Source organism: Pezoporus occidentalis, unplaced genomic scaffold (assembly GCF_034315485.1).
Source record: "Pezoporus occidentalis ecotype Australia unplaced genomic scaffold, CSIRO_AGI_Poc_V1 ctg66, whole genome shotgun sequence".
Lineage (NCBI taxonomy): Eukaryota > Metazoa > Chordata > Aves > Psittaciformes > Psittacidae > Pezoporus > Pezoporus occidentalis.
In genome coordinates, this window is record NW_026916009.1 from 3,616,468 (window position 1) to 3,636,157 (window position 19,690).

General features: G+C 40.1%; 1 protein-coding gene across 1 annotated transcript in view; it reads left to right on the forward strand.

Annotated features, from left to right (window-relative positions):
• The window catches only part of TTN (titin), a 247,054-nt gene that overhangs the window by 218,475 nt on the left and 8,889 nt on the right, over positions 1-19,690 (forward strand). The window contains exons 267-297 of the mRNA XM_062640616.1: positions 4-300; positions 403-990; positions 1,089-1,391; positions 1,565-1,861; positions 2,510-2,797; positions 2,882-3,181; positions 3,269-3,571; positions 3,740-4,045; positions 4,191-5,957; positions 6,047-6,343; positions 7,463-7,750; positions 7,843-8,142; positions 8,221-10,287; positions 10,389-10,691; positions 10,773-11,078; positions 11,172-11,462; positions 11,582-11,881; positions 12,000-12,305; positions 12,540-12,845; positions 12,944-13,225; positions 13,510-14,103; positions 14,217-14,504; positions 14,595-14,894; positions 15,350-15,652; positions 15,944-16,246; positions 16,376-16,960; positions 17,075-17,380; positions 17,469-17,768; positions 18,006-18,581; positions 18,674-18,979; positions 19,071-19,664. Of these exons, the coding sequence (XP_062496600.1) occupies positions 4-300; positions 403-990; positions 1,089-1,391; positions 1,565-1,861; positions 2,510-2,797; positions 2,882-3,181; positions 3,269-3,571; positions 3,740-4,045; positions 4,191-5,957; positions 6,047-6,343; positions 7,463-7,750; positions 7,843-8,142; positions 8,221-10,287; positions 10,389-10,691; positions 10,773-11,078; positions 11,172-11,462; positions 11,582-11,881; positions 12,000-12,305; positions 12,540-12,845; positions 12,944-13,225; positions 13,510-14,103; positions 14,217-14,504; positions 14,595-14,894; positions 15,350-15,652; positions 15,944-16,246; positions 16,376-16,960; positions 17,075-17,380; positions 17,469-17,768; positions 18,006-18,581; positions 18,674-18,979; positions 19,071-19,664 (13,950 nt within the window). The remainder of the gene's footprint in view (positions 1-3; positions 301-402; positions 991-1,088; positions 1,392-1,564; positions 1,862-2,509; positions 2,798-2,881; positions 3,182-3,268; positions 3,572-3,739; positions 4,046-4,190; positions 5,958-6,046; positions 6,344-7,462; positions 7,751-7,842; positions 8,143-8,220; positions 10,288-10,388; positions 10,692-10,772; positions 11,079-11,171; positions 11,463-11,581; positions 11,882-11,999; positions 12,306-12,539; positions 12,846-12,943; positions 13,226-13,509; positions 14,104-14,216; positions 14,505-14,594; positions 14,895-15,349; positions 15,653-15,943; positions 16,247-16,375; positions 16,961-17,074; positions 17,381-17,468; positions 17,769-18,005; positions 18,582-18,673; positions 18,980-19,070; positions 19,665-19,690) is intronic.

Consider the following 19,690-nt stretch of genomic DNA (forward strand, 5'->3'; position numbering starts at 1 on the left):
CAGAAAAACCCAGCCCACCAGAAAAACTTGGAGTCACAAATGTCACAAAGGACAGCGTTTCTCTTTCATGGCTAAAACCAGAACATGATGGTGGAAGCAGAATTGTGAGCTATCTTGTTGAAGGTCTTGAGAAAGGACAGCAAAAATGGGTTAAGTTTGCAGTTGTAAAGACAAATCATCATGTTGTTCGTGGTCTTAAGGAGAATGTTGACTATTTCTTCAGAGTGTCTGCAGAAAACCAAGCTGGTTTAAGTGATCCTAAGGAACTATTGGTCCCTGTTACAGTTAAAGAACAATTAGGTATGTTTCCTGACATAAAACAAGGGTTGATACACATGAAATTGGATTCATATTTAAAAAGAATGAAATTTCTTAATGGTTTGAAAATGTTTTCTTTTTCAGAATCCCCTGAGATTGACATGAAGGGCTTCCCTCATAACACTGTATATATTCGAGCAGGCTCAAACCTGAAAGTTGAAATTCCAGTTTCTGGAAAACCAGTGCCAAAGGTGACATTGTCTAGAGATGGTGCTCCACTGAAACCTACCATGAGATTTCACACAGAAACCACTGCAGAAAGTCTCATCATTAACCTTAAAGAAAGTGTGGCTGCTGATGCTGGAAGATATGACATTACTGCTGCCAACTCAAGTGGCACCACAAAATCATTTGTTAATATTGTTGTGTTGGATAGACCAGGTCCTCCTGTTGGTCCTGTTGTCCTTAGCGATATCACTGAAGAGAGTGTAATACTCAGATGGCAGCCTCCAGCTTATGATGGTGGTAGTCAAGTTACCAACTATATTGTACTGAAAAGAGAAACAAGTACTGCTGCTTGGTCTGAGGTGTCTGCAACTGTTGCTAGAACTGTTATTAAAGTTATGAAGCTCACAACAGGAGAAGAATACCAATTCCGCATCAAAGCTGAGAACCGCTTTGGCATCAGTGATCACATAGACTCAAAATGTGTGGTTGTTAAGCTTCCTTACAGTGAGTAATATGCTTCTCATGCTATAGGTCAATGTTTAAATGCTCTGATGTTGAAAATACTATTGTTAATAATTAAACACTTCTTTTTACTTCATCAGCTACCCCTGGACCTCCTTCCACACCATGGGTCACAAACGTAACCCGAGAGAGTATTACTGTTGGATGGCATGAACCAGTCACTAATGGTGGCAGTGCAGTCACTGGATACCACCTGGAAATGAAAGACAGGAATAGCATATTATGGCAGAAGGCTAATAAGACTCTCATTCGCACAACCCACTTCAAAGTCACCACAATCAGTGCTGGCCTTATCTATGAATTTAGGGTTTATGCAGAAAATGCAGCTGGCATTGGAAAAGCAAGCCATGCTTCTGATCCAGTCCTTGCAATTGATGCTTGTGGTATGTATGTCCTAGAAAATAAAGAAGCCCAACCATTTAAGTAGTGCTTTGTTTTTGTTTGGTTGGGGTTTCAGCTCCCCCCAGTCCCCCCCGTGATATACTGTCATGTACAGTAAGCCAATATCCAAAACAGCTGTTATTCATTGGCAATACTGTGATGTTTCCTACTGCAGAACCACCAAGAAATGTTCGTGTCTCAGATATTTCGAAGACTGCTATCACTCTAACATGGCAGAAGCCAGCATTTGATGGTGGTAGCAAGATCACTGGATACATCGTAGAAAAACGTGATCTTCCAGATGGCAGATGGACAAAAGCTAGCTTCACCAATGTTATTGAGACTCATTTCACAATATCTGGTCTGACACAGAATTCCCGGTATGAATTCCGGATCTTTGCTAAGAATGCTATTGGTTCCATTAGTAACCCCTCAGATGTTGTGGGTCCTATCACATGTGTGGATACATACGGTAAGTGTTTTTGCAATGCTGTAACAGTACTATTTTGTGGTAGTAGCAGTAGGAAGCTTAAAGGCAGCGCTGTTTTGTGGAACCATAGTTTTTTAAATATGGAAGGCTACTTTACAGTGATTGATTCAATAAGCTTGAATCTATTTGGACATGATTGTAATGAACACCTTTGGCTGTATCTGTGCTCTTAAAGTCTCATCATAGAATAGAATCATAGAATCATAGAATCAACTAGGTTGGAAAAGACTTTTAAGATCAAGTCCAACCACTACCCCAGAACTGCCAAGACCACAACTAAACTATGTTGTTGAGGACCTCATCTATACTTTTTTTGAACACTTGCAGGGATGGTGATTCCACCACTTCCTTGAGAAAATCTTTATTTTTCAAGCAACAGAAGTCTACCCATGCCCCATGGCCAAAGGGGTTATACTTACATACGTGGTTGCCTTTTCTTGTTAGAATTAGTTCTAACTTGTTCTAGGTTTACGATTTAAGTTATACATGCTATCTTTACTTCAGTCTGTATTTCTAAAATGCCTGTAATTAAATTGCTTAAGTAAATTTGCTTAAGTACAATTATTTTTGGCTTTGTTAAATACAAGTCTAAAATATGTATGTTTTAAACTTATTCTTATGTTTTTTAAGGTGCACCTGAAATCGATGTGCCACCAGAATATACAGAAGTGGTGAAATATAAAGCAGGAACTTCAGTTAAGTTAAAACTAGGCATCTCAGGCAAGCCTATACCCACAATTGAATGGTTCAAAAATAACAATGAGGTACAAACCAGTGCACTAGTGTCTATTGAAAACACAACAGAATTTGCTTCTATACTTATCAAGGATGCAACTCGGCTGAACAGTGGCACCTATGAATTAAAATTGAAGAATGCCATGGGTTCGGCATCAGCCCATGTTAGACTACAGATACTTGGTATGTCTTCAGATACAACTGTATTATACTGTTAAACAATAACTCAGTAATAAATACTTAACAGCTTTCTTCTGCCTACCACAGACAAGCCAGGACCCCCAAGTGGACCTATACAGTTTAAGACAGTCACTGCTGAAAAGATTACAATAATGTGGAACCCGCCAGTGGATGATGGTGGTGCACCTGTAACACACTATGTTGTTGAAAAACGGGAGACAAGTCGGGTTGTATGGTCTTTAATTTCTGAAAAACTGGAGGGGTGTATCATAACTACAACAAAACTTATCAAAGGAAATGAATATGTGTTCCGTGTCCGTGGTGTAAACAAGTTTGGAGTTGGTGATCCACTGGAGTCTGAGCCTGTTATAGCCAAAAATTCATTTGGTAAGAAACATATAACTTATGCAACTGAATCATCTTGTGTATTATTTGTAAGTGGTATTTATCTACTCATGTATTTTTTTTACTCAGTTACACCTGGACCACCTAGTGTGCCAGAAGTCACAATGATAACCAAAAATTCTATGACCGTTGTCTGGAATAGGCCTACCGTTGATGGAGGCAGTGAAATATCAGGATATTTTCTTGAGAAGCGTGACAAGAAGAGTCTGAGTTGGTTCAAGGTTACTAAAGAAACCATTCGGGACACCAGACAAAAAGTAACAGGCCTGACTGAAAACAGTGAATATCATTTCCGAGTTTGTGCTGTCAATGCTGCTGGACAAGGGCCATTCTCTGAAGCTTCTGACTTCTACAAAGCTGCAGATCCTGTTGGTAAGATACAACATGCAGTATTCCTAATTGGTTAGAAACCAATGGACGAGCAATTAGGATGGGATTGCACCAATGGAACTGAAGGCAGATTTTATTCCTCTTTGTGTTTAATTGTAAATATGGTTTCTATTTTGTCTCCCCCCATTCCCCATAAACTATCACTTACAGATAAGCCAGGCTCACCAACAAAGCTGAAGGTTGTGGATACAACCAAGACATCTGTCACCCTTGGCTGGGTTAAACCTGCTTATGATGGAGGAAGTCCAATCACCAGCTATGTGGTGGAGAAAAGAGAAGGTGAAGAGCAAGAATGGACTGTAGTCAGTACTAAGGGAGAAGTGAGAACAACTGAGTACGTTGTATCCCACCTTCAGCCAAGTGTTAATTATTATTTCCGCGTGTCTGCTATAAATTGTGCTGGACAAGGAGAGCCTATTGAAATGATGGAACCTGTTCAAGCTAAAGATATTCTCGGTACTGTACTTTTCAGTATTTGTTGTTTTTCTCTTTTGGTTTTTTGGGTTGTTTGTGGGTTTTTTTTTATTTTTTTGTTTTTTTTCAAAGCATTTCTTATTTTACATTCCAAGAATGGATTATTAATTTTTACTTATTTCCACAGTGGCATCAGAGATTGATCTGGATGTTGCTCTCCAGACCTCTATTATTGCTAAAGCAGGTGAAGATGTGCAAACAATGATTCCATTCAAAGGCAGACCTCCTCCAACAGTCACATGGAGAAAGGGTGACAAGAATCTTGGGATCGATGAAAGATATATCATCCAGAACACAGAATCATCTACACTACTTACTATTCCTCAAGTTACCCGAAATGATACAGGAAAATATGTTCTTACAATAGAAAATGGAGTTGGAGAAGCAAAATCCACATTTGTGAATGTAAAAGTACTTGACACGCCATCAGCCTGCCAGAAGCTGCAGCTTAAGCATGTTTCTCGTGGCACAGTTACACTGGTATGGGAACCACCTCTCATCAATGGTGGTTCTGAAATAACAAATTATGTTGTTGAAAAAAGAGATGCTACAAAGAGGGCCTGGTCAACTGTAACAACAAAGTGTTCTCATACTACCTTTAAGCTAACTAACCTGTCAGAGAAGACTGCATTCTTCTTCCGTGTTCTTGCTGAAAATGAAATTGGACTGGGTGAACCTTGTGAGACATCTGAACCAGTGAAAGCTGCAGACATACCTGGACCAGTAAAAGACCTAGCCATGAAAGATTCTACAAAGACTTCTGTTAAATTGCAGTGGAGCAAACCTGACTATGATGGTGGTAGCATTATATCAGACTATGTTATTGAAAAGAAACTGCAGGAAGAAAAAGAATGGACATATGCAGGCGCAAGCAAAAGCTGTGAATTTGAAGTTGAAAAACTTAAGGAGCTCTCTGTCATGGAATTCAAGGTCTTTGCTAGAAATGAAAAAGGCAAAAGTGACGGTGTTACTGTTGGACCCATTACAGTGAAAGAACATATAATACCACCTGAAGCTGATCTTTCTGATATTCCTGGAGGTCAAGTTTCAGTGAGAATTGGACATAACCTGCTTATTGAATTGTCCTATAAAGGTAAACCTAAGCCATCAATGAGCTGGCTGAAAGACAACCTCCCTCTTAAAGAAACTGAACATCTTCGTTTCAAGAAAACTGAAAACAAAATAAGCTTAAGCATCAAGAATGCGAAAAAGGAGCATGGTGGCAAATATACTTTAACTCTTGATAATGTAGTCTGCAGAAAAACATTCACAATCACTGTCATTACTCTTGGGCCTCCATCTAAGCCAAAAGCACCTTTAAGACTAGATGAAATCAAAGCAGATAGTGTAGTTTTGTCATGGGAAGCTCCTGATGATGATGGTGGAGGAGAAATTACTGGCTACAGTATTGAGAAGAGAGAAACTTCACAAATGAACTGGAAATTGGTGTGTTCAAGTGCTGCAAGAACAACCTTCAAAGTACCAAACCTTGTTAAAGACACTGAATATCAGTTTAGAGTTCGTGCAGAAAACAGATATGGAGTGAGTCCACCTCTTGTCTCAGCAGATGTTGTGGCAAAGCATCAGTTCAGACCACCAGGTGCCCCAGGCAAGCCTGTTGTATACAACATAACCGCTGATGGAATGACCATATCTTGGGATGCTCCTGTTTATGATGGTGGCTCAGAGATTATTGGATACCATGTTGAAAAGAAGGAAAGAAACAGTATTTTGTGGCAAAAGGTTAATGTTGCATTAATATCTAGCAGAGAATACAGGATTACTGGACTGCTTGAGGGCCTGGATTACCAGTTCCAAGTATACGCTGAAAACGCTGCAGGTCTAAGCCGAGCTAGTGAGCCAAGCAAATTTACTTTGGCAGTCTCTCCAGTGGGTGAGTGAAAGATCAGTCCAAGAAAATGCTATCCTTGTAGAATATGGTGTGAGCAGTAATAAAATGAATTTTACTTATTTTCCTTTCAGACCCACCTGGTACTCCTGATTACATTGACGTCACCAGGGAAACAGTCACCCTTAAATGGACCCCACCACTACGCGATGGAGGCAGTAAGATTGTGGCTTACAGCATTGAGAAACGGCAAGGAAGTGAAGACCGTTGGCTCAGATGTAACTTTACTGATGTCAGTGAATGCCAATATACAGTTACAGGACTCAGTTCAGGTGACCGATATGAATTCAGAGTGCTTGCAAGAAACGCGGTTGGTACAATCAGCCCGCCTTCACAGTCTTCAGGCTATATCATGACCAGAGATGAAAATGGTAAGCACCATTTCTTAATATACTTGTATTTGGGTAGTGAAGCCAGCTAGAGTTTCTGGCTGTAGTGATGGGAAATGGGAGGTCAAGGGAGGTGGAATGTGTGACTGAGGTCCTTCCAGTCAACTCAGAACATTTCTGTTTGTACTCCAAGGTGGGAGTGTCTAAATTAAAGACACAAATCTGGCAGACATAGGTAATCAATTGCTGAAAGGCATGGCACTCTTTTTGTTGAATAAGCAGCAGTAGGAAAGCTGGAAAGAAATCATAAACTGTGCACCATATTCTGATGCACTGAATAATTTAGACATGAAAATGTGCCTCAGGTAGCTTAGCATACTGTAACAGCGTATATTAATGGTGTCTTTCAGCTTAATATGATGCACTTTGTGCATTAGGGGAAAAATAAGTTTACAGTTCATATAAAAACTGCTTTTTAGAGAATACCAGAAAGAATCCTATATATAACAATTTTTTATGATTAGTTGTCATGGTTTAAGCCCAGCCATAAATCAGAACCATGCAGTCTCTCTCTCACTCCCCCGCTTCCCCCCCGCCCCACTCCCAGAGGGATGGGGAGGAGAATCGAAAGAATGTAACTCCCACAGGTTGAGATAAGAACAGTCCAGTAACTAAGGTATAACACAAACCACTACTGCTACCCCCAATAATAATAATGATAAGGGAAATAGCAACGGAAGAGAATATAACCGCTCACCACCCACCGACCAACACCCCGCCCGACAGAGCAGTGATCTAACCCTGCCAGGTAACTGCCCCCAGTTTATACAGTGGGTATGATGTGCTGTGGTATGGAATACCTCTTTGGTCAGTTTGGGTCAGGTGCCCTGTCTCTGCTTCCTCCAAGCTTCCCCTCCTCCCTGGCAGAGCATGAGACTCACAAAGTCCTTCGTCAGAGTAAATGTTACTGAGCAACAACTAAAAACATCGGTGTTATCAGCGCTGTTTCCAGGCTGAAATTCAAAACCACAGCACTGCACCAGCTACTAAGAAGAAGAAAAATGACTGCTACTGCTGAACCCAGGACATTAGTACATTAAAAATATTATCAGGAAAAAGTACTTAGCTATATAGGAACTAAATTATATTTTCCTTTTTTAGTTGCTCCAACAATTGAATTTGGCCCTGAGCACTTTGAAGGCCTTACTGTTAAAGCTGGAGAGAGCATTAGACTTAAAGCTCTAATCAAAGGACGTCCAGTACCTAAAGTGACATGGTTTAAAGATGGTAAGGAGATTGAGAAAATAATGAATATAGAAATAACTACAGCTATTGGATATAGCACAATCTTCATCAGAGATGCTATCCGGGAACATCGTGGAGTGTACACAGTAGAAGCCAAAAATGCATCAGGCACTAAACGAGAAGATATTACCATCAGAGTACAAGGTACTGCACCAAACACTTTCAGCATGCTCTTTTAAAATAGTATCTTATTCTAAGTGTTAACAAATTGTAATTCTGAACCTTTAAAATTGCAGACACACCAGGAAAAGTTGGTGGACCAATACGATTCACAAACATTACTGGAGAGAAAGTCACGTTATGGTGGGAGCCTCCAGCTAATGATGGTTGCGCTTCTATCTCCCACTACATAATTGAAAAACGTGAAACTAGCAGGATTGCTTGGGCATTAGTTGAAGATAAATGTGAAGCTTGCAGCTACACAGCACTTAAATTAATTAAAGGAAATGAGTACCAGTTCCGTGTCTCTGCAGTGAACAAATTTGGAGTTGGCAGACCATTGGAGTCTGATCCAGTTACTGCACAAATACCTTATAGTAAGTCTCCATCTCATCTTCTAGAAATAACTGTGGAGTTGCCATTTTGTCTTTCTAATGACATTTTTCTCTCTTTAGCTATCCCTGATGCACCAGGAACTCCAGAGCCTACGAACGTAACAGGAGATAGTATCACACTCACTTGGGCAAGACCAGCATCAGATGGCGGAAGCGAGATAAATGAGTATATTCTAGAAAGGAGAGAAAAGAAGAGCATGCGCTGGGTTAAAGTATCCAGTAAGAGGCCTATTACTGAGAACAGATACAGAGTAACAGGCCTAATGGAAGGCAATGAGTACGAGTTCCATGTCATGGCTGAAAACGCTGCAGGAGTTGGACCTCCAAGTGATGTTTCAAAACTGGTTAAATGTAGAGAACCAGTCAGCCCACCAAGTGCTCCTAATGTTGTCAAGGTGACAGATACATCAAAGACTAGTGTAAGCTTGGAGTGGACCAAGCCAGTATTTGATGGAGGCATGGAAATAATTGGATACATCATTGAGATGTGCAAAGCTGATCTCGAATCATGGCAGAAGGTCAATGCAGAGACTGTTCTTGCTACTAAATATACTGTCGTTGATTTGGAGGCAGGAGAACACTATAAATTCAGAGTTAGTGCTGTCAATGGTGCTGGCAAAGGAGAAAGTTGTGAAATTCCTGCTTCGGTCCAAACTGTGGACAGGCTTTCTGCACCTGAAATTGATATTGATGCAAACTTCAAGCAGACTCATATTGTAAGAGCAGGTGCAAGCATTCGTCTATTTATTGCCTTCTCTGGAAGACCTGTTCCTACTGCTGTGTGGTCCAAAGCAGATGCTAATCTCAGCTTGCGTGCTGACATTCAAACAACTGATTCATTCAGTACATTGACTGTGGAGGAATGCAATAGAAATGATTCTGGCAAGTATGTCTTTACTGTGGAAAACAACAGTGGAAGTAAGTCTATTACATTTACTGTCAAGGTTTTGGACACACCTGGTCCACCTGGTCCTATTACGTTTAAAGATGTGACTCGAGGATCTATAACTTTAATGTGGGATGCTCCTGTTCTGGATGGAGGTTCACGTATCCATCACTACATTGTGGAAAAACGAGAAGCAAGCCGTCGTAGCTGGCAAGTGGTGAGTTCAAAATGCACTCGACAAATCTTTAAGGTCACCGATCTGTCGGAAGGCGTGCCATATTTCTACCGAGTGTCAGCAGAAAATGAATATGGTGTAGGTGAACCCTGTGAATTAACAGAACCAGTTGTAGCCACAGAAGAACCTGCTCCACCTAAGAGACTAGATATTGTTGATACAACCAAATCTTCTGTAGTTTTAGCTTGGCTTAAACCTGATCATGATGGTGGTAGCCGTGTTACTGGATACCTTCTTGAAATGAAACAAAAAGGATCTGACTCATGGATTGCAGCTGGACAAACTAAACAACTTACTTTCACTGTTGAAGGCCTTGTGGAGAACACTGAATATGAGTTCCGGGTCAAGGCAAGAAATGATGCTGGCTACAGTGCACCGAGAGAAGCTTTCTCTTCTGTTATTATTAAGGAGCCACAGATTGAACCAACAGCAGATCTCAGTGAAATAAGCAGACAGCTCATAACATGCAAGGCTGGAAGCACCTTTACTATTGACATACCCATCAGTGGGCGCCCAGCTCCAAAAGTGACATGGAAACTTGAGGAGATGCGGCTGAAGGAAACTGAGAGAGTGACTATCAAGACAACAAAAGACAGAACCACACTGACTGTAAAGGACAGTATGAGAGGTGACTCTGGTAAATACTACCTCACACTTGAAAACACTGCTGGTGTGAAAACATTCGCTGTCACAGTGGTAGTCATAGGAAGGCCAGGTCCCGTCACTGGCCCAATTGAAATATCATCTGTCTCTGCTGAATCCTGTGTGTTGACCTGGAAAGAACCTGAAGATGATGGTGGCAGTGAGATTACAAACTACATTGTAGAAAAACGTGAATCTGGCACAACAGCATGGCAGCTGGTAAATTCCAGTGTGAAGCGTACACAAGTCAAAGTCGCTCATCTCACAAAATACCAGGAGTACAGTTTTCGAGTAAGCTCAGAAAACAGATTTGGTGTTAGCAAACCCCTTGAATCAAAAACGATAGTTGCTGAGCATCCATTCGGTAAGTGAAACATTTCAAAATCTGTCCTTTTCCTCTGACTGAAGTATTTGTAACAACTAACATTTTCCTCCCCTCTCCATCCTTTTTTTTTTTTTTTTTAGTCCCACCAAGCCCACCTTCTAGGCCAGAAGTCTATTCTGTGTCTGCAACTGCCATGGCCATTCGCTGGGAGGAGCCCTATCATGATGGTGGCAGCAAAGTCATTGGATATTGGGTTGAAAAGAAGGAACGCAACACTATCCTTTGGGTGAAGGAGAACAAAGTGCCATGCTGTGAATGCAACTACAAAGTCATGGGATTGGTGGAAGGCCTAGAATATCAATTCAGAACATATGCTTTAAATGCTGCAGGTGTTAGCAAAGCTAGTGAAGCTTCTAGACCTGTAGTGGCTCAAAATCCAGTTGGTAAGTATTACTTTTAGGGTTATGTTGTTATTTAAGCTAAAATAGAATTACATTTCTCACTTTTCTGTTTTGTTCCTCCAGATCCACCAGGGAGACCAGAAGTAACAGACGTCACCAGATCTACAGTGTCACTGAGCTGGTCAGCACCCCTTTATGATGGTGGAAGCAAAATTATCGGATATATTATAGAGCGCAAACCATATAATGAATCTGGTGATGGACGCTGGCTGAAATGCAATTATACCATTGTCTCAGAAAACTCTTTTACTGTGACAGCTCTTAGTGAAGATGAAGCATACGAATTCCGTGTACTAGCAAAGAATGCTGCTGGTGTGATTAGCAAAGGATCTGAATCAACTGGTGCTGTCATTTGCAGAGATGAATACTGTAAGATATATTCACTTGGGACAATTAAAACCATAATGTTCTATTTTTAGTACTGTCATGTAATTTGTTTTAATCTCCTTTTCCTTATGACAGCACCACCAAAGGCTGAACTTGATGCCAGACTGCAGGGAGAAGTTGTGACCATCAGGGCTGGATCAGATCTTGTTCTCGATGCAGCCATTGGTGGGAAACCAGAACCAAAAGTCTTCTGGTCTAAAGGTGATAGGGAATTGGATCTATGTGAAAAGATATCTCTGCAATATACCAGCAAACGAGCCATCGCAATTATCAAGTTCTGTGACAGAAGTGACAGTGGAAAATATACTCTAACAGTTAAAAATGCCAGTGGGATGAAACAAATTTCTGTAATTGTTAAAGTGCTTGGTATGTATCCCATAATTAATATTTGTACTTAGTATACTAAAAGCCCACATTCTTTTAAATAAAAGTGAGATGCTTTTCCTTAGCTGTTAACAGCAATACTTACTTTCATCTCTACCCAGATTCACCAGGGCCATGCGCAGGCAAAATCACAGTTAGCAGAGTAACAGAAGAGAAATGTACTCTGGCATGGAACATTCCTGAGGAAGACGGAGGAGCACAAATCACTCACTATATTGTAGAAAGACGTGAAACCAGCAGACTTCATTGGGTTATTGTTGAGGCTGAATGCCAGACTTTATCATATGTGGTAACAAAACTTATTAAAAATAATGAATACATCTTCCGTGTGAGAGCTGTCAATAAATATGGACCAGGTGTTCCACTTGAAACAGAACCTGTGATTGCCAGGAATGCTTTCAGTGAGTATTAGTGCCTTCCATTCTATGTGAGAATTTGTGGAATATTTCTCATAGTTAAAAAATTTGTTAAATAATAATTATTTTTTCAACCTCTTTTTTTTTTAAAAAAACAAAACAGCTATCCCATCACAGCCTGGTGCTCCTGAAGAAGTGAGTGTTGGCAAGGAACATATCATTATTCAGTGGACAAAACCAGAATCTGATGGTGGCAATGAGATTAAGGACTATCTTGTCGACAAACGTGAAAGGAAAAGTCTGCGCTGGACACGGGTGAACAGAGATTACACAGTTTATGATACCAGACTGAAAGTCACGGGTCTTATGGAAGGCAGCCAGTACCAGTTCCGTGTCACTGCAGTGAATGCTGCTGGGAACAGTGAGCCTAGTGAAGCTTCGCAATACATGCTATGTAAAGAACCATCGTGTAAGTTACCATATTTAAAACATATTTACTTATAATAATGGAACATAAAACCACATTGACTCTTTGACTAGATATCCAAAACCACATATGATCTCACTGAACTAGTTAGAATTAAACTAATAAACTTAAAAGCAGTTATAGCTAATTTTAAATGCATTTAGCTGTTTAGAAATTGATTTTTACTGTAACATGTTTCCTGCACCAATGTAAAATGCATTTTCTTTTTTTTCACAGATACTCCTGCACAACCTTCAGCTCCAAGAGTCGTGGATACTACTAAGCACAGCATAAGTTTAGCATGGTCAAAGCCCACATATGACGGTGGTGCTGACATCTTAGGCTATGTTCTTGAAATGAAAGAAGAAGGTACTGAACAGTGGTATCGACCACATACAACTGCCACTCTGAGGAATGCTGAGTTCACTGTGACTGGTCTTAAAACAAGCCAGAAATACCAATTTAGAGTTGCTGCTACAAATGTGAATGGTATGAGTGAATTCAGTGAATCATCAGCAGAAATAGAACCTGTGGAAAGAATAGGTAATTTGAAAACAATGTATATTTTAAGAAATAATTATATTTTCCTTTAGAACTTCTAAAAGATTAATTAATTCCATATTTCTTACACTCTTCATCAGAAATACCTGAACTTGAACTTGCTGAGGACCTGAAGAAGACAGTCACAGTCAGAGCTGGTGGTTCCCTGCGCCTAATGGTCTCTATATCTGGCAGACCTGCTCCTGTCATCACATGGAGCAAGCAGGGTGTTGACCTTGTAAGTCGAGCTATTATTGATACTACAGACAGCTACACTCTTCTTGTTGTGGATAAAGTTAATCGGTATGATGCTGGAAAGTACGTCATTGAGGCTGAAAATCAATCAGGAAAAAAATCTGCAACTATTTCTGTAAGAGTGTATGGTAAGTACTGTTACAATTGTATATGGGCATTTCATCACTCATAGTGCACATTGCTCGAGAATCATTCATTTCCAAAAGAAGTTTAAATATCATGAAAATGCTTGGGAAGTCAGAGAAACAATCTAATCCAAAGGGAAATGCATAGTTTCTAAAGCTGTGCTAGGTTATAAATCAAATGCCAGAGCTGGTTTTTTTTTATGCAGAAGCAGTGACTGTAAAAGGAAAGGATCCAAAAGGAAGAAAAATATCTTTTTTTTTGTTGTTTGTTTGTTTGTTTGTTTTAGATACACCTGGTCCACCAGCTTCAGTGAGAATTAAGGAAGTATCAAAAGATTCTGTGACACTTACTTGGGATATTCCAACCATTGACGGTGGAGCCCCAGTCAACAATTACATAATTGAGAAACGTGAAGCTTCCATGAGAGCTTACAAGACTGTCACTACCAAATGCAGCAAGACATTTTATAGAGTTACTGGACTTCTAGAAGGAGCTTTGTATTATTTCAGAGTACTACCAGAAAATATTTATGGCATTGGTGAACCTTGTGAAACATCTGATGCAGTACTAGTATCCGATGTCCCCATGGTACCACAAAAACTTGAAGTGATTGACACCACTAAATCAACTGTTACTCTTGCATGGGAGAAACCACCCCATGATGGTGGCAGCAGGTTGACTGGCTATGTTATTGAGGCCAGCAAAGCTGGAACAGAAAGATGGTTGAAGGTAGTGACACTGAAGCCTACTGTCTACGAGCATACAATTATCTCTCTCAATGAAGGTGAACAGTATTTGTTCAGGGTCAGAGCACAGAATCAGAAGGGAGTGTCAGAACCACGAGAGATTGTCACAGCAGTGACAGTACAAGACCAAAAAGGTAGGTATCTACTGTTTAAAAAAAAACACCAAAAAACCAGGGTGAAGCTTATATGAAATAAATGTAATATTTATAAAATGGATGTTTAAATTCTCATCATTTTCTTTTCTAAGTTCTACCAACAATTGACTTCTCTGGAATACCTCAGAAGACAATTCATGTACCTGCTGGCAAGCCCATTGAATTAGCTATTCCAATTGAAGGACGACCACCTCCAGCTGCATCTTGGTTCTTTGCTGGTTCTAAATTAAAAGAATCAGAACGCATCAAAGTGGAGACTGCTGCAAAAATGACTAAATTAACTGTGCGTGAGACCACCATACATGACACTGGAGAGTATACACTTGAACTAAAGAACACAACTGGAACAGTTACAGATACGATAAAGGTTATAATCCTCGGTAAGGGTTTATGAAAATAATTGTCCATGCTCTTACTCCATCTGAACTTTGTTACATCAGCAATATGATTCCTTTTCTCCACTTTTCTAGACAAACCTGGACCACCTGTTGGACCTATCCGAATTGATGAAGTTGATGCAAATTATGTAACCATTTCCTGGGAGCCACCTGAACTAGATGGTGGAGCTACCCTGAGTGGCTATGTGGTAGAGCAGCGTGATGCTCACCGTCCTGGATGGCTGCCAGTTTCAGAGTCAGTAACCAGGACAACGTTTAAGTTCACCAGACTTGTTGAAGGTGCAGAATACGTGTTCCGCGTGGCTGCTACAAACCGCTTTGGAATTGGATCTTACCTGCAGTCTGAAATTATAGAATGCAAGAGCAGAATCCGTAAGTCTGACTTCGCTTATTTTCTATCTTTAAAAATAAAAATATGTATTTAAATGGGCTTCTATATCCATGCATAGATAATTTTTTTCTAGATGTTACTGTTTCTTTTGCCAGATAGATAAAATGGTACATTATGATGAACAGTATTCTTCTTATCTTTCCTGGGAAGAAAAAAAAGATATCCGTAAATCTATATAGATTTTATAAATGCACAGAACCTGGATGATAAACTTGAATTTTCTGCCCAGGTCTACCATTAGCCTTGAAAAATTTCTTTACCCTGTTACAGAAAACAATACTTCACTGACCTATTTTGTAAAGTACTTTGATATCTGCTGATAAAATGATTTTGATAGGACATCAATATTACATTGTCATTCACAGTATGTCGCATATTGTTAATGTGTAGAATCATTTGATGCTTTCTTCAGTAATCCTGTGTTATGTTTTTACAGGTATTCCTGGTCCTCCTGGCACTCCAGAAGTGTTTGATATCTCTAGAGATGGCATGACATTAACTTGGTATCCTCCAGAAGATGATGGTGACTCACAGATTACTGGCTATATTGTGGAACGCAAAGAAGTTAGAGCAGATAGATGGATCCGTGTAAATAAAGTTCCAGTCACTATGACTCGTTACCGCTCCACTGGCTTGGTTGAAGGATTAGAATATGAACACCGAGTCACTGCAATCAATGCCAGAGGCACTGGGAAACCCAGCCGTCCTTCTAAGTCTGCTGTTGCCAGAGATCCAATTGGTAAGTGATTTTCTACATAGATTAAGCACACTCTGGCAGAAGGGAATGATACTAGTAAAAGTTACTCTTTTTTTTTTTTCCCACTAATTTGGAAATTTATCTGGGTGTATTAACAAATCAGATTCTGACTGGAGAAGACCAAGAAAATATTAGTGAAAAACTTTCATTCTAAGTTTTCCTGCATAAATCCAATAGATGTAATACAGATCGTATGTTGCAAGTTAGCATTTGTTGCATCTTTTAAACATTCATTAACAAGATCCCACTCTCCCATCTGATCTTCTCTTACAGCTCCTCCAGGTAAACCACAGAATCCAAGAGTAACTGATACTACAAGAACATCTGTCTCCCTGGCTTGGAGTCCACCAGAAGATGAAGGTGGTTCTAAAGTTACTGGCTACTTAATTGAGATGCAGAAGGTTGATCAATTTGAATGGACCAAATGCAATACCACACCAACCAAGATTCGTGAATACACCTTAACACATCTACCCCAGGGTGCAGAGTACAGATTCCGTGTACTAGCCTGTAATGCTGGTGGACCAGGAGAACCTGCTGATGTGCCAGGAACTGTCAAAATAACAGAAATGCTTGGTAAGACACTTCAAGTCTTAACTCTCATTGAAATTTGTCCTAAAAAAATCTTTGCCTAAGCAGGCATGATTTCATCTGGAAAACAGACGTAGCATGAGATGTTATTTTTGTTTGTTTTTTTTTTTATAGAATATCCTGACTATGAACTTGATGAAAAATACCAAGAAGGTCTCATGGTGAGACAAGGTGGAGTTATCAGGCTTACAATACCCATTAAAGGTAAACCCATCCCAATATGCAAATGGACTAAAGAAGGACATGACATCAGCAAGAGGGCCATGATTGCGACTTCTGACACTCACACAGAACTTGTGATCAAAGATGCAGAAAGAGAAGACTCAGGCACCTATGATTTGGCACTTGAAAACAAGTGTGGCAAAAAAGCTGTGTATATTAAAGTCAGAGTGATTGGCATTCCAAATCCACCAGAAGGGCCACTTGAGTATGATGATATACAAGCTCGTTCCGTCAGAGTTAGCTGGAGACCTCCCACAGATGATGGTGGTGCTGATATCCTAGGTTACATTGTTGAGAGACGAGAAGTACCGAAGACTGCCTGGTACACTGTTGACTCTAGAGTGAAAGGGACATCACTGGTGGTGAAAGGGCTAAAAGAAAATGTGGAATATCACTTCCGTGTTTCTGCTGAAAACCATTTTGGTATTAGCAAATCTCTCAAATCTGAAGAACCAGCAGTGCCAAAGACACCTCTAAGTAAGTTCCCTTTTATATACTTTTAAAAATGATTTAAAAGTGAAATAGTATATGCAAATGCTTTTTATTCTATGGCACTATTATTTCTATTATTTTTGTTACAATTACAAACAGATCCTCCAGAGCCTCCAAACAACCCACCTGAAGTGCTTGATGTTACAAAGAGTTCTGTCAACTTGTCCTGGGCCAGACCTAAAGATGATGGTGGTTCCCGTGTAACTGGCTACTACATTGAACGTAAAGAGACATCTACAGAAAAATGGGTCCGGCATAATAAGACACAGATTACCACTACAATGTACACAGTCACAGGACTTGTTCCAGATGCTGAGTATCAATTCCGTATCATTGCTCAAAATGACATTGGTGAAAGTGAAGCAAGTCCTCCTTCTGAACCAGTTGTATGCAAGGATCCATTTGGTAAGAAAATGTTTGCATTAACAGATCTTCTGAAGAGCAGCTTAGTGACCTTTAAAGAGGAATTTATTTTCTGTATCTTACTTTTTAGACAAACCAAGCCAGCCTGGAGAAATTGAGATCACTTCTATATTAAAGGACAGCATTACATTAGAATGGGAAAGACCTGAAAGTGATGGTGGCAAAGAGATCCTTGGCTATTGGGTTGAATATCGCCAGTCTGGAGAAAGCACCTGGAAAAAATGCAATAAAGAACGCATCAAGGACAGGCAGTTTACAGTAGGAGGTTTACTCGAGGCTACAGAATATGAGTTCCGTGTTTTTGCAGAAAATCAGACTGGCCTCAGCAGACCTCGAAGGACTGCTATGGCAGTGAAAACTAAATTAACATGTAAGCAAAACCATATTGTCTTATTTCCTGTGATGTTGTTGTGATTTGCTGTGTCATAAACCACAGTGCTGCTGCACTTAACAAGCTGCCTATTTATTTTACATGCTATTTGCCAACAAAGCACAGTCTTTCTAGTATATGACACACAAGTGTAAATGAAAAGTAATTCCCAGTAATACAGTAATAGAGGAAAATTTCATAGTAATCTTAATTATTTTAAAATTTTCTTTGTTGTAGCTGGAGAAGCACCCGCCATCAAAAAAGAAATGCAGGATGTTACAACTAAACTGGGCGAAGCAGCTCAGCTGACATGCCAGATTGTTGGGAGACCTTTGCCTGATATTAAATGGTATCGCTTTGGCAAAGAACTGGTGCAAAGCCGAAAATACAAAATGTCATCTGATGGTCGCAATCATACTCTGACAGTAATGACAGATGAACAGGAGGATGAAGGTCTCTACACCTGTATGGCTACTAATGATGTTGGGGAAATTGAAACTAGTGGCAAGCTATTATTGCAGGCTCCTCCTCAGTTCCACCCTGGCTTCCCGTTGAAAGAGAAGTACTATGCAGGTGCAGGTGGCACCCTCCGCCTTCACGTTGTGTATATTGGCCGACCAGTACCAGCAATAACTTGGTTCCACGGCAACAAACCTTTGAGAGGATCAGAAACAGTTACTATTGAGAACACAGAGCATTATACTCATCTTGCGATTAAGAATGTCCAGCACAAGGCTCATGCTGGGAAATACAAAGTGCAACTCAGTAACACATTTGGAACTGTTGACACAGTACTTAATGTGGAAATACAAGGTAATTAATTTTATTTTCAGTATTTTTGTGGAGTATTTTCTCAAATATTTACTGGCAAAATAACTGAAAATTACATGCTTTTTCTTTTACAGATAAGCCAGATAAACCAGTAGGGCCAATTGTTATAGAGTCTATACTGAAGAATTCTGTGGTGATAAGCTGGCAACCACCGGAGGATGATGGAGGTGCTATGATAACCAGTTATATCATAGAGAAACGTGAAGCCAAGGAAGGAGCAGAATGGCAACTTGTATCTTCAAGCATTTCAGGCACAACCTGTAGAATTATTAACCTAACTGAAAATGCAGGCTATTATTTCCGTGTTTCTGCTCAGAACACATATGGCATTAGTGAAGCACTGGAGGTTTCATCAGTTGTTGTTATGAAGCCTCCATTTGGTAAGTAGATGACAAAATATCAGTTTCTGTGTGCCCCTCTAATTACAAAGGTAAGCTCACTTTTGTTTTTGCACTTTTTCATTCTTTGCAGAAAAACCAGGACCACCAGGTCAGCCAGCAGTAAGTGCTGTCACAAAGGATTCTTGTGTTGTCTCATGGAAGCCACCTGCAAGTGATGGCGGTGCAAAGATTAGAACTTACTATCTCGAGAAGCGTGAGAAAAAACAGAACAAGTGGATTTCTGTTACAACAGATGAAATTCGTGAAACAGTCTATTCTGTGAAAGACCTTATTGAAGGTCTGGAATACGAGTTCCGCGTCAAATGCGAAAATCTTGGCGGTGAAAGTGAATGGAGTGAGGTATCACAACCAGTCACTCCAAAATCTGATGTACCAATTAAAGCTCCACATTTCAAGGAAGAACTAAGGAATTTGAATGTGAAATTCCAAGCTAATGCCACATTTGTCTGCAAAGTCACTGGTCATCCTAAACCAATTGTCAAGTGGTACAGACAGGGCAAAGAAATCATGCCAGATGGTGAAAAGATCAAGATACAGGAATTCAAGGGTGGATATCACCAGCTAGTTATCACAAATGTAACAGATGATGATGCCACAGTATATCAAGTTAGAGCTACCAACCAAGGAGGATCTGTGTCTGGGACTGCCTCTTTGGATGTTGAAGGTGAATGAAGGGTCTCTATTCCTAAG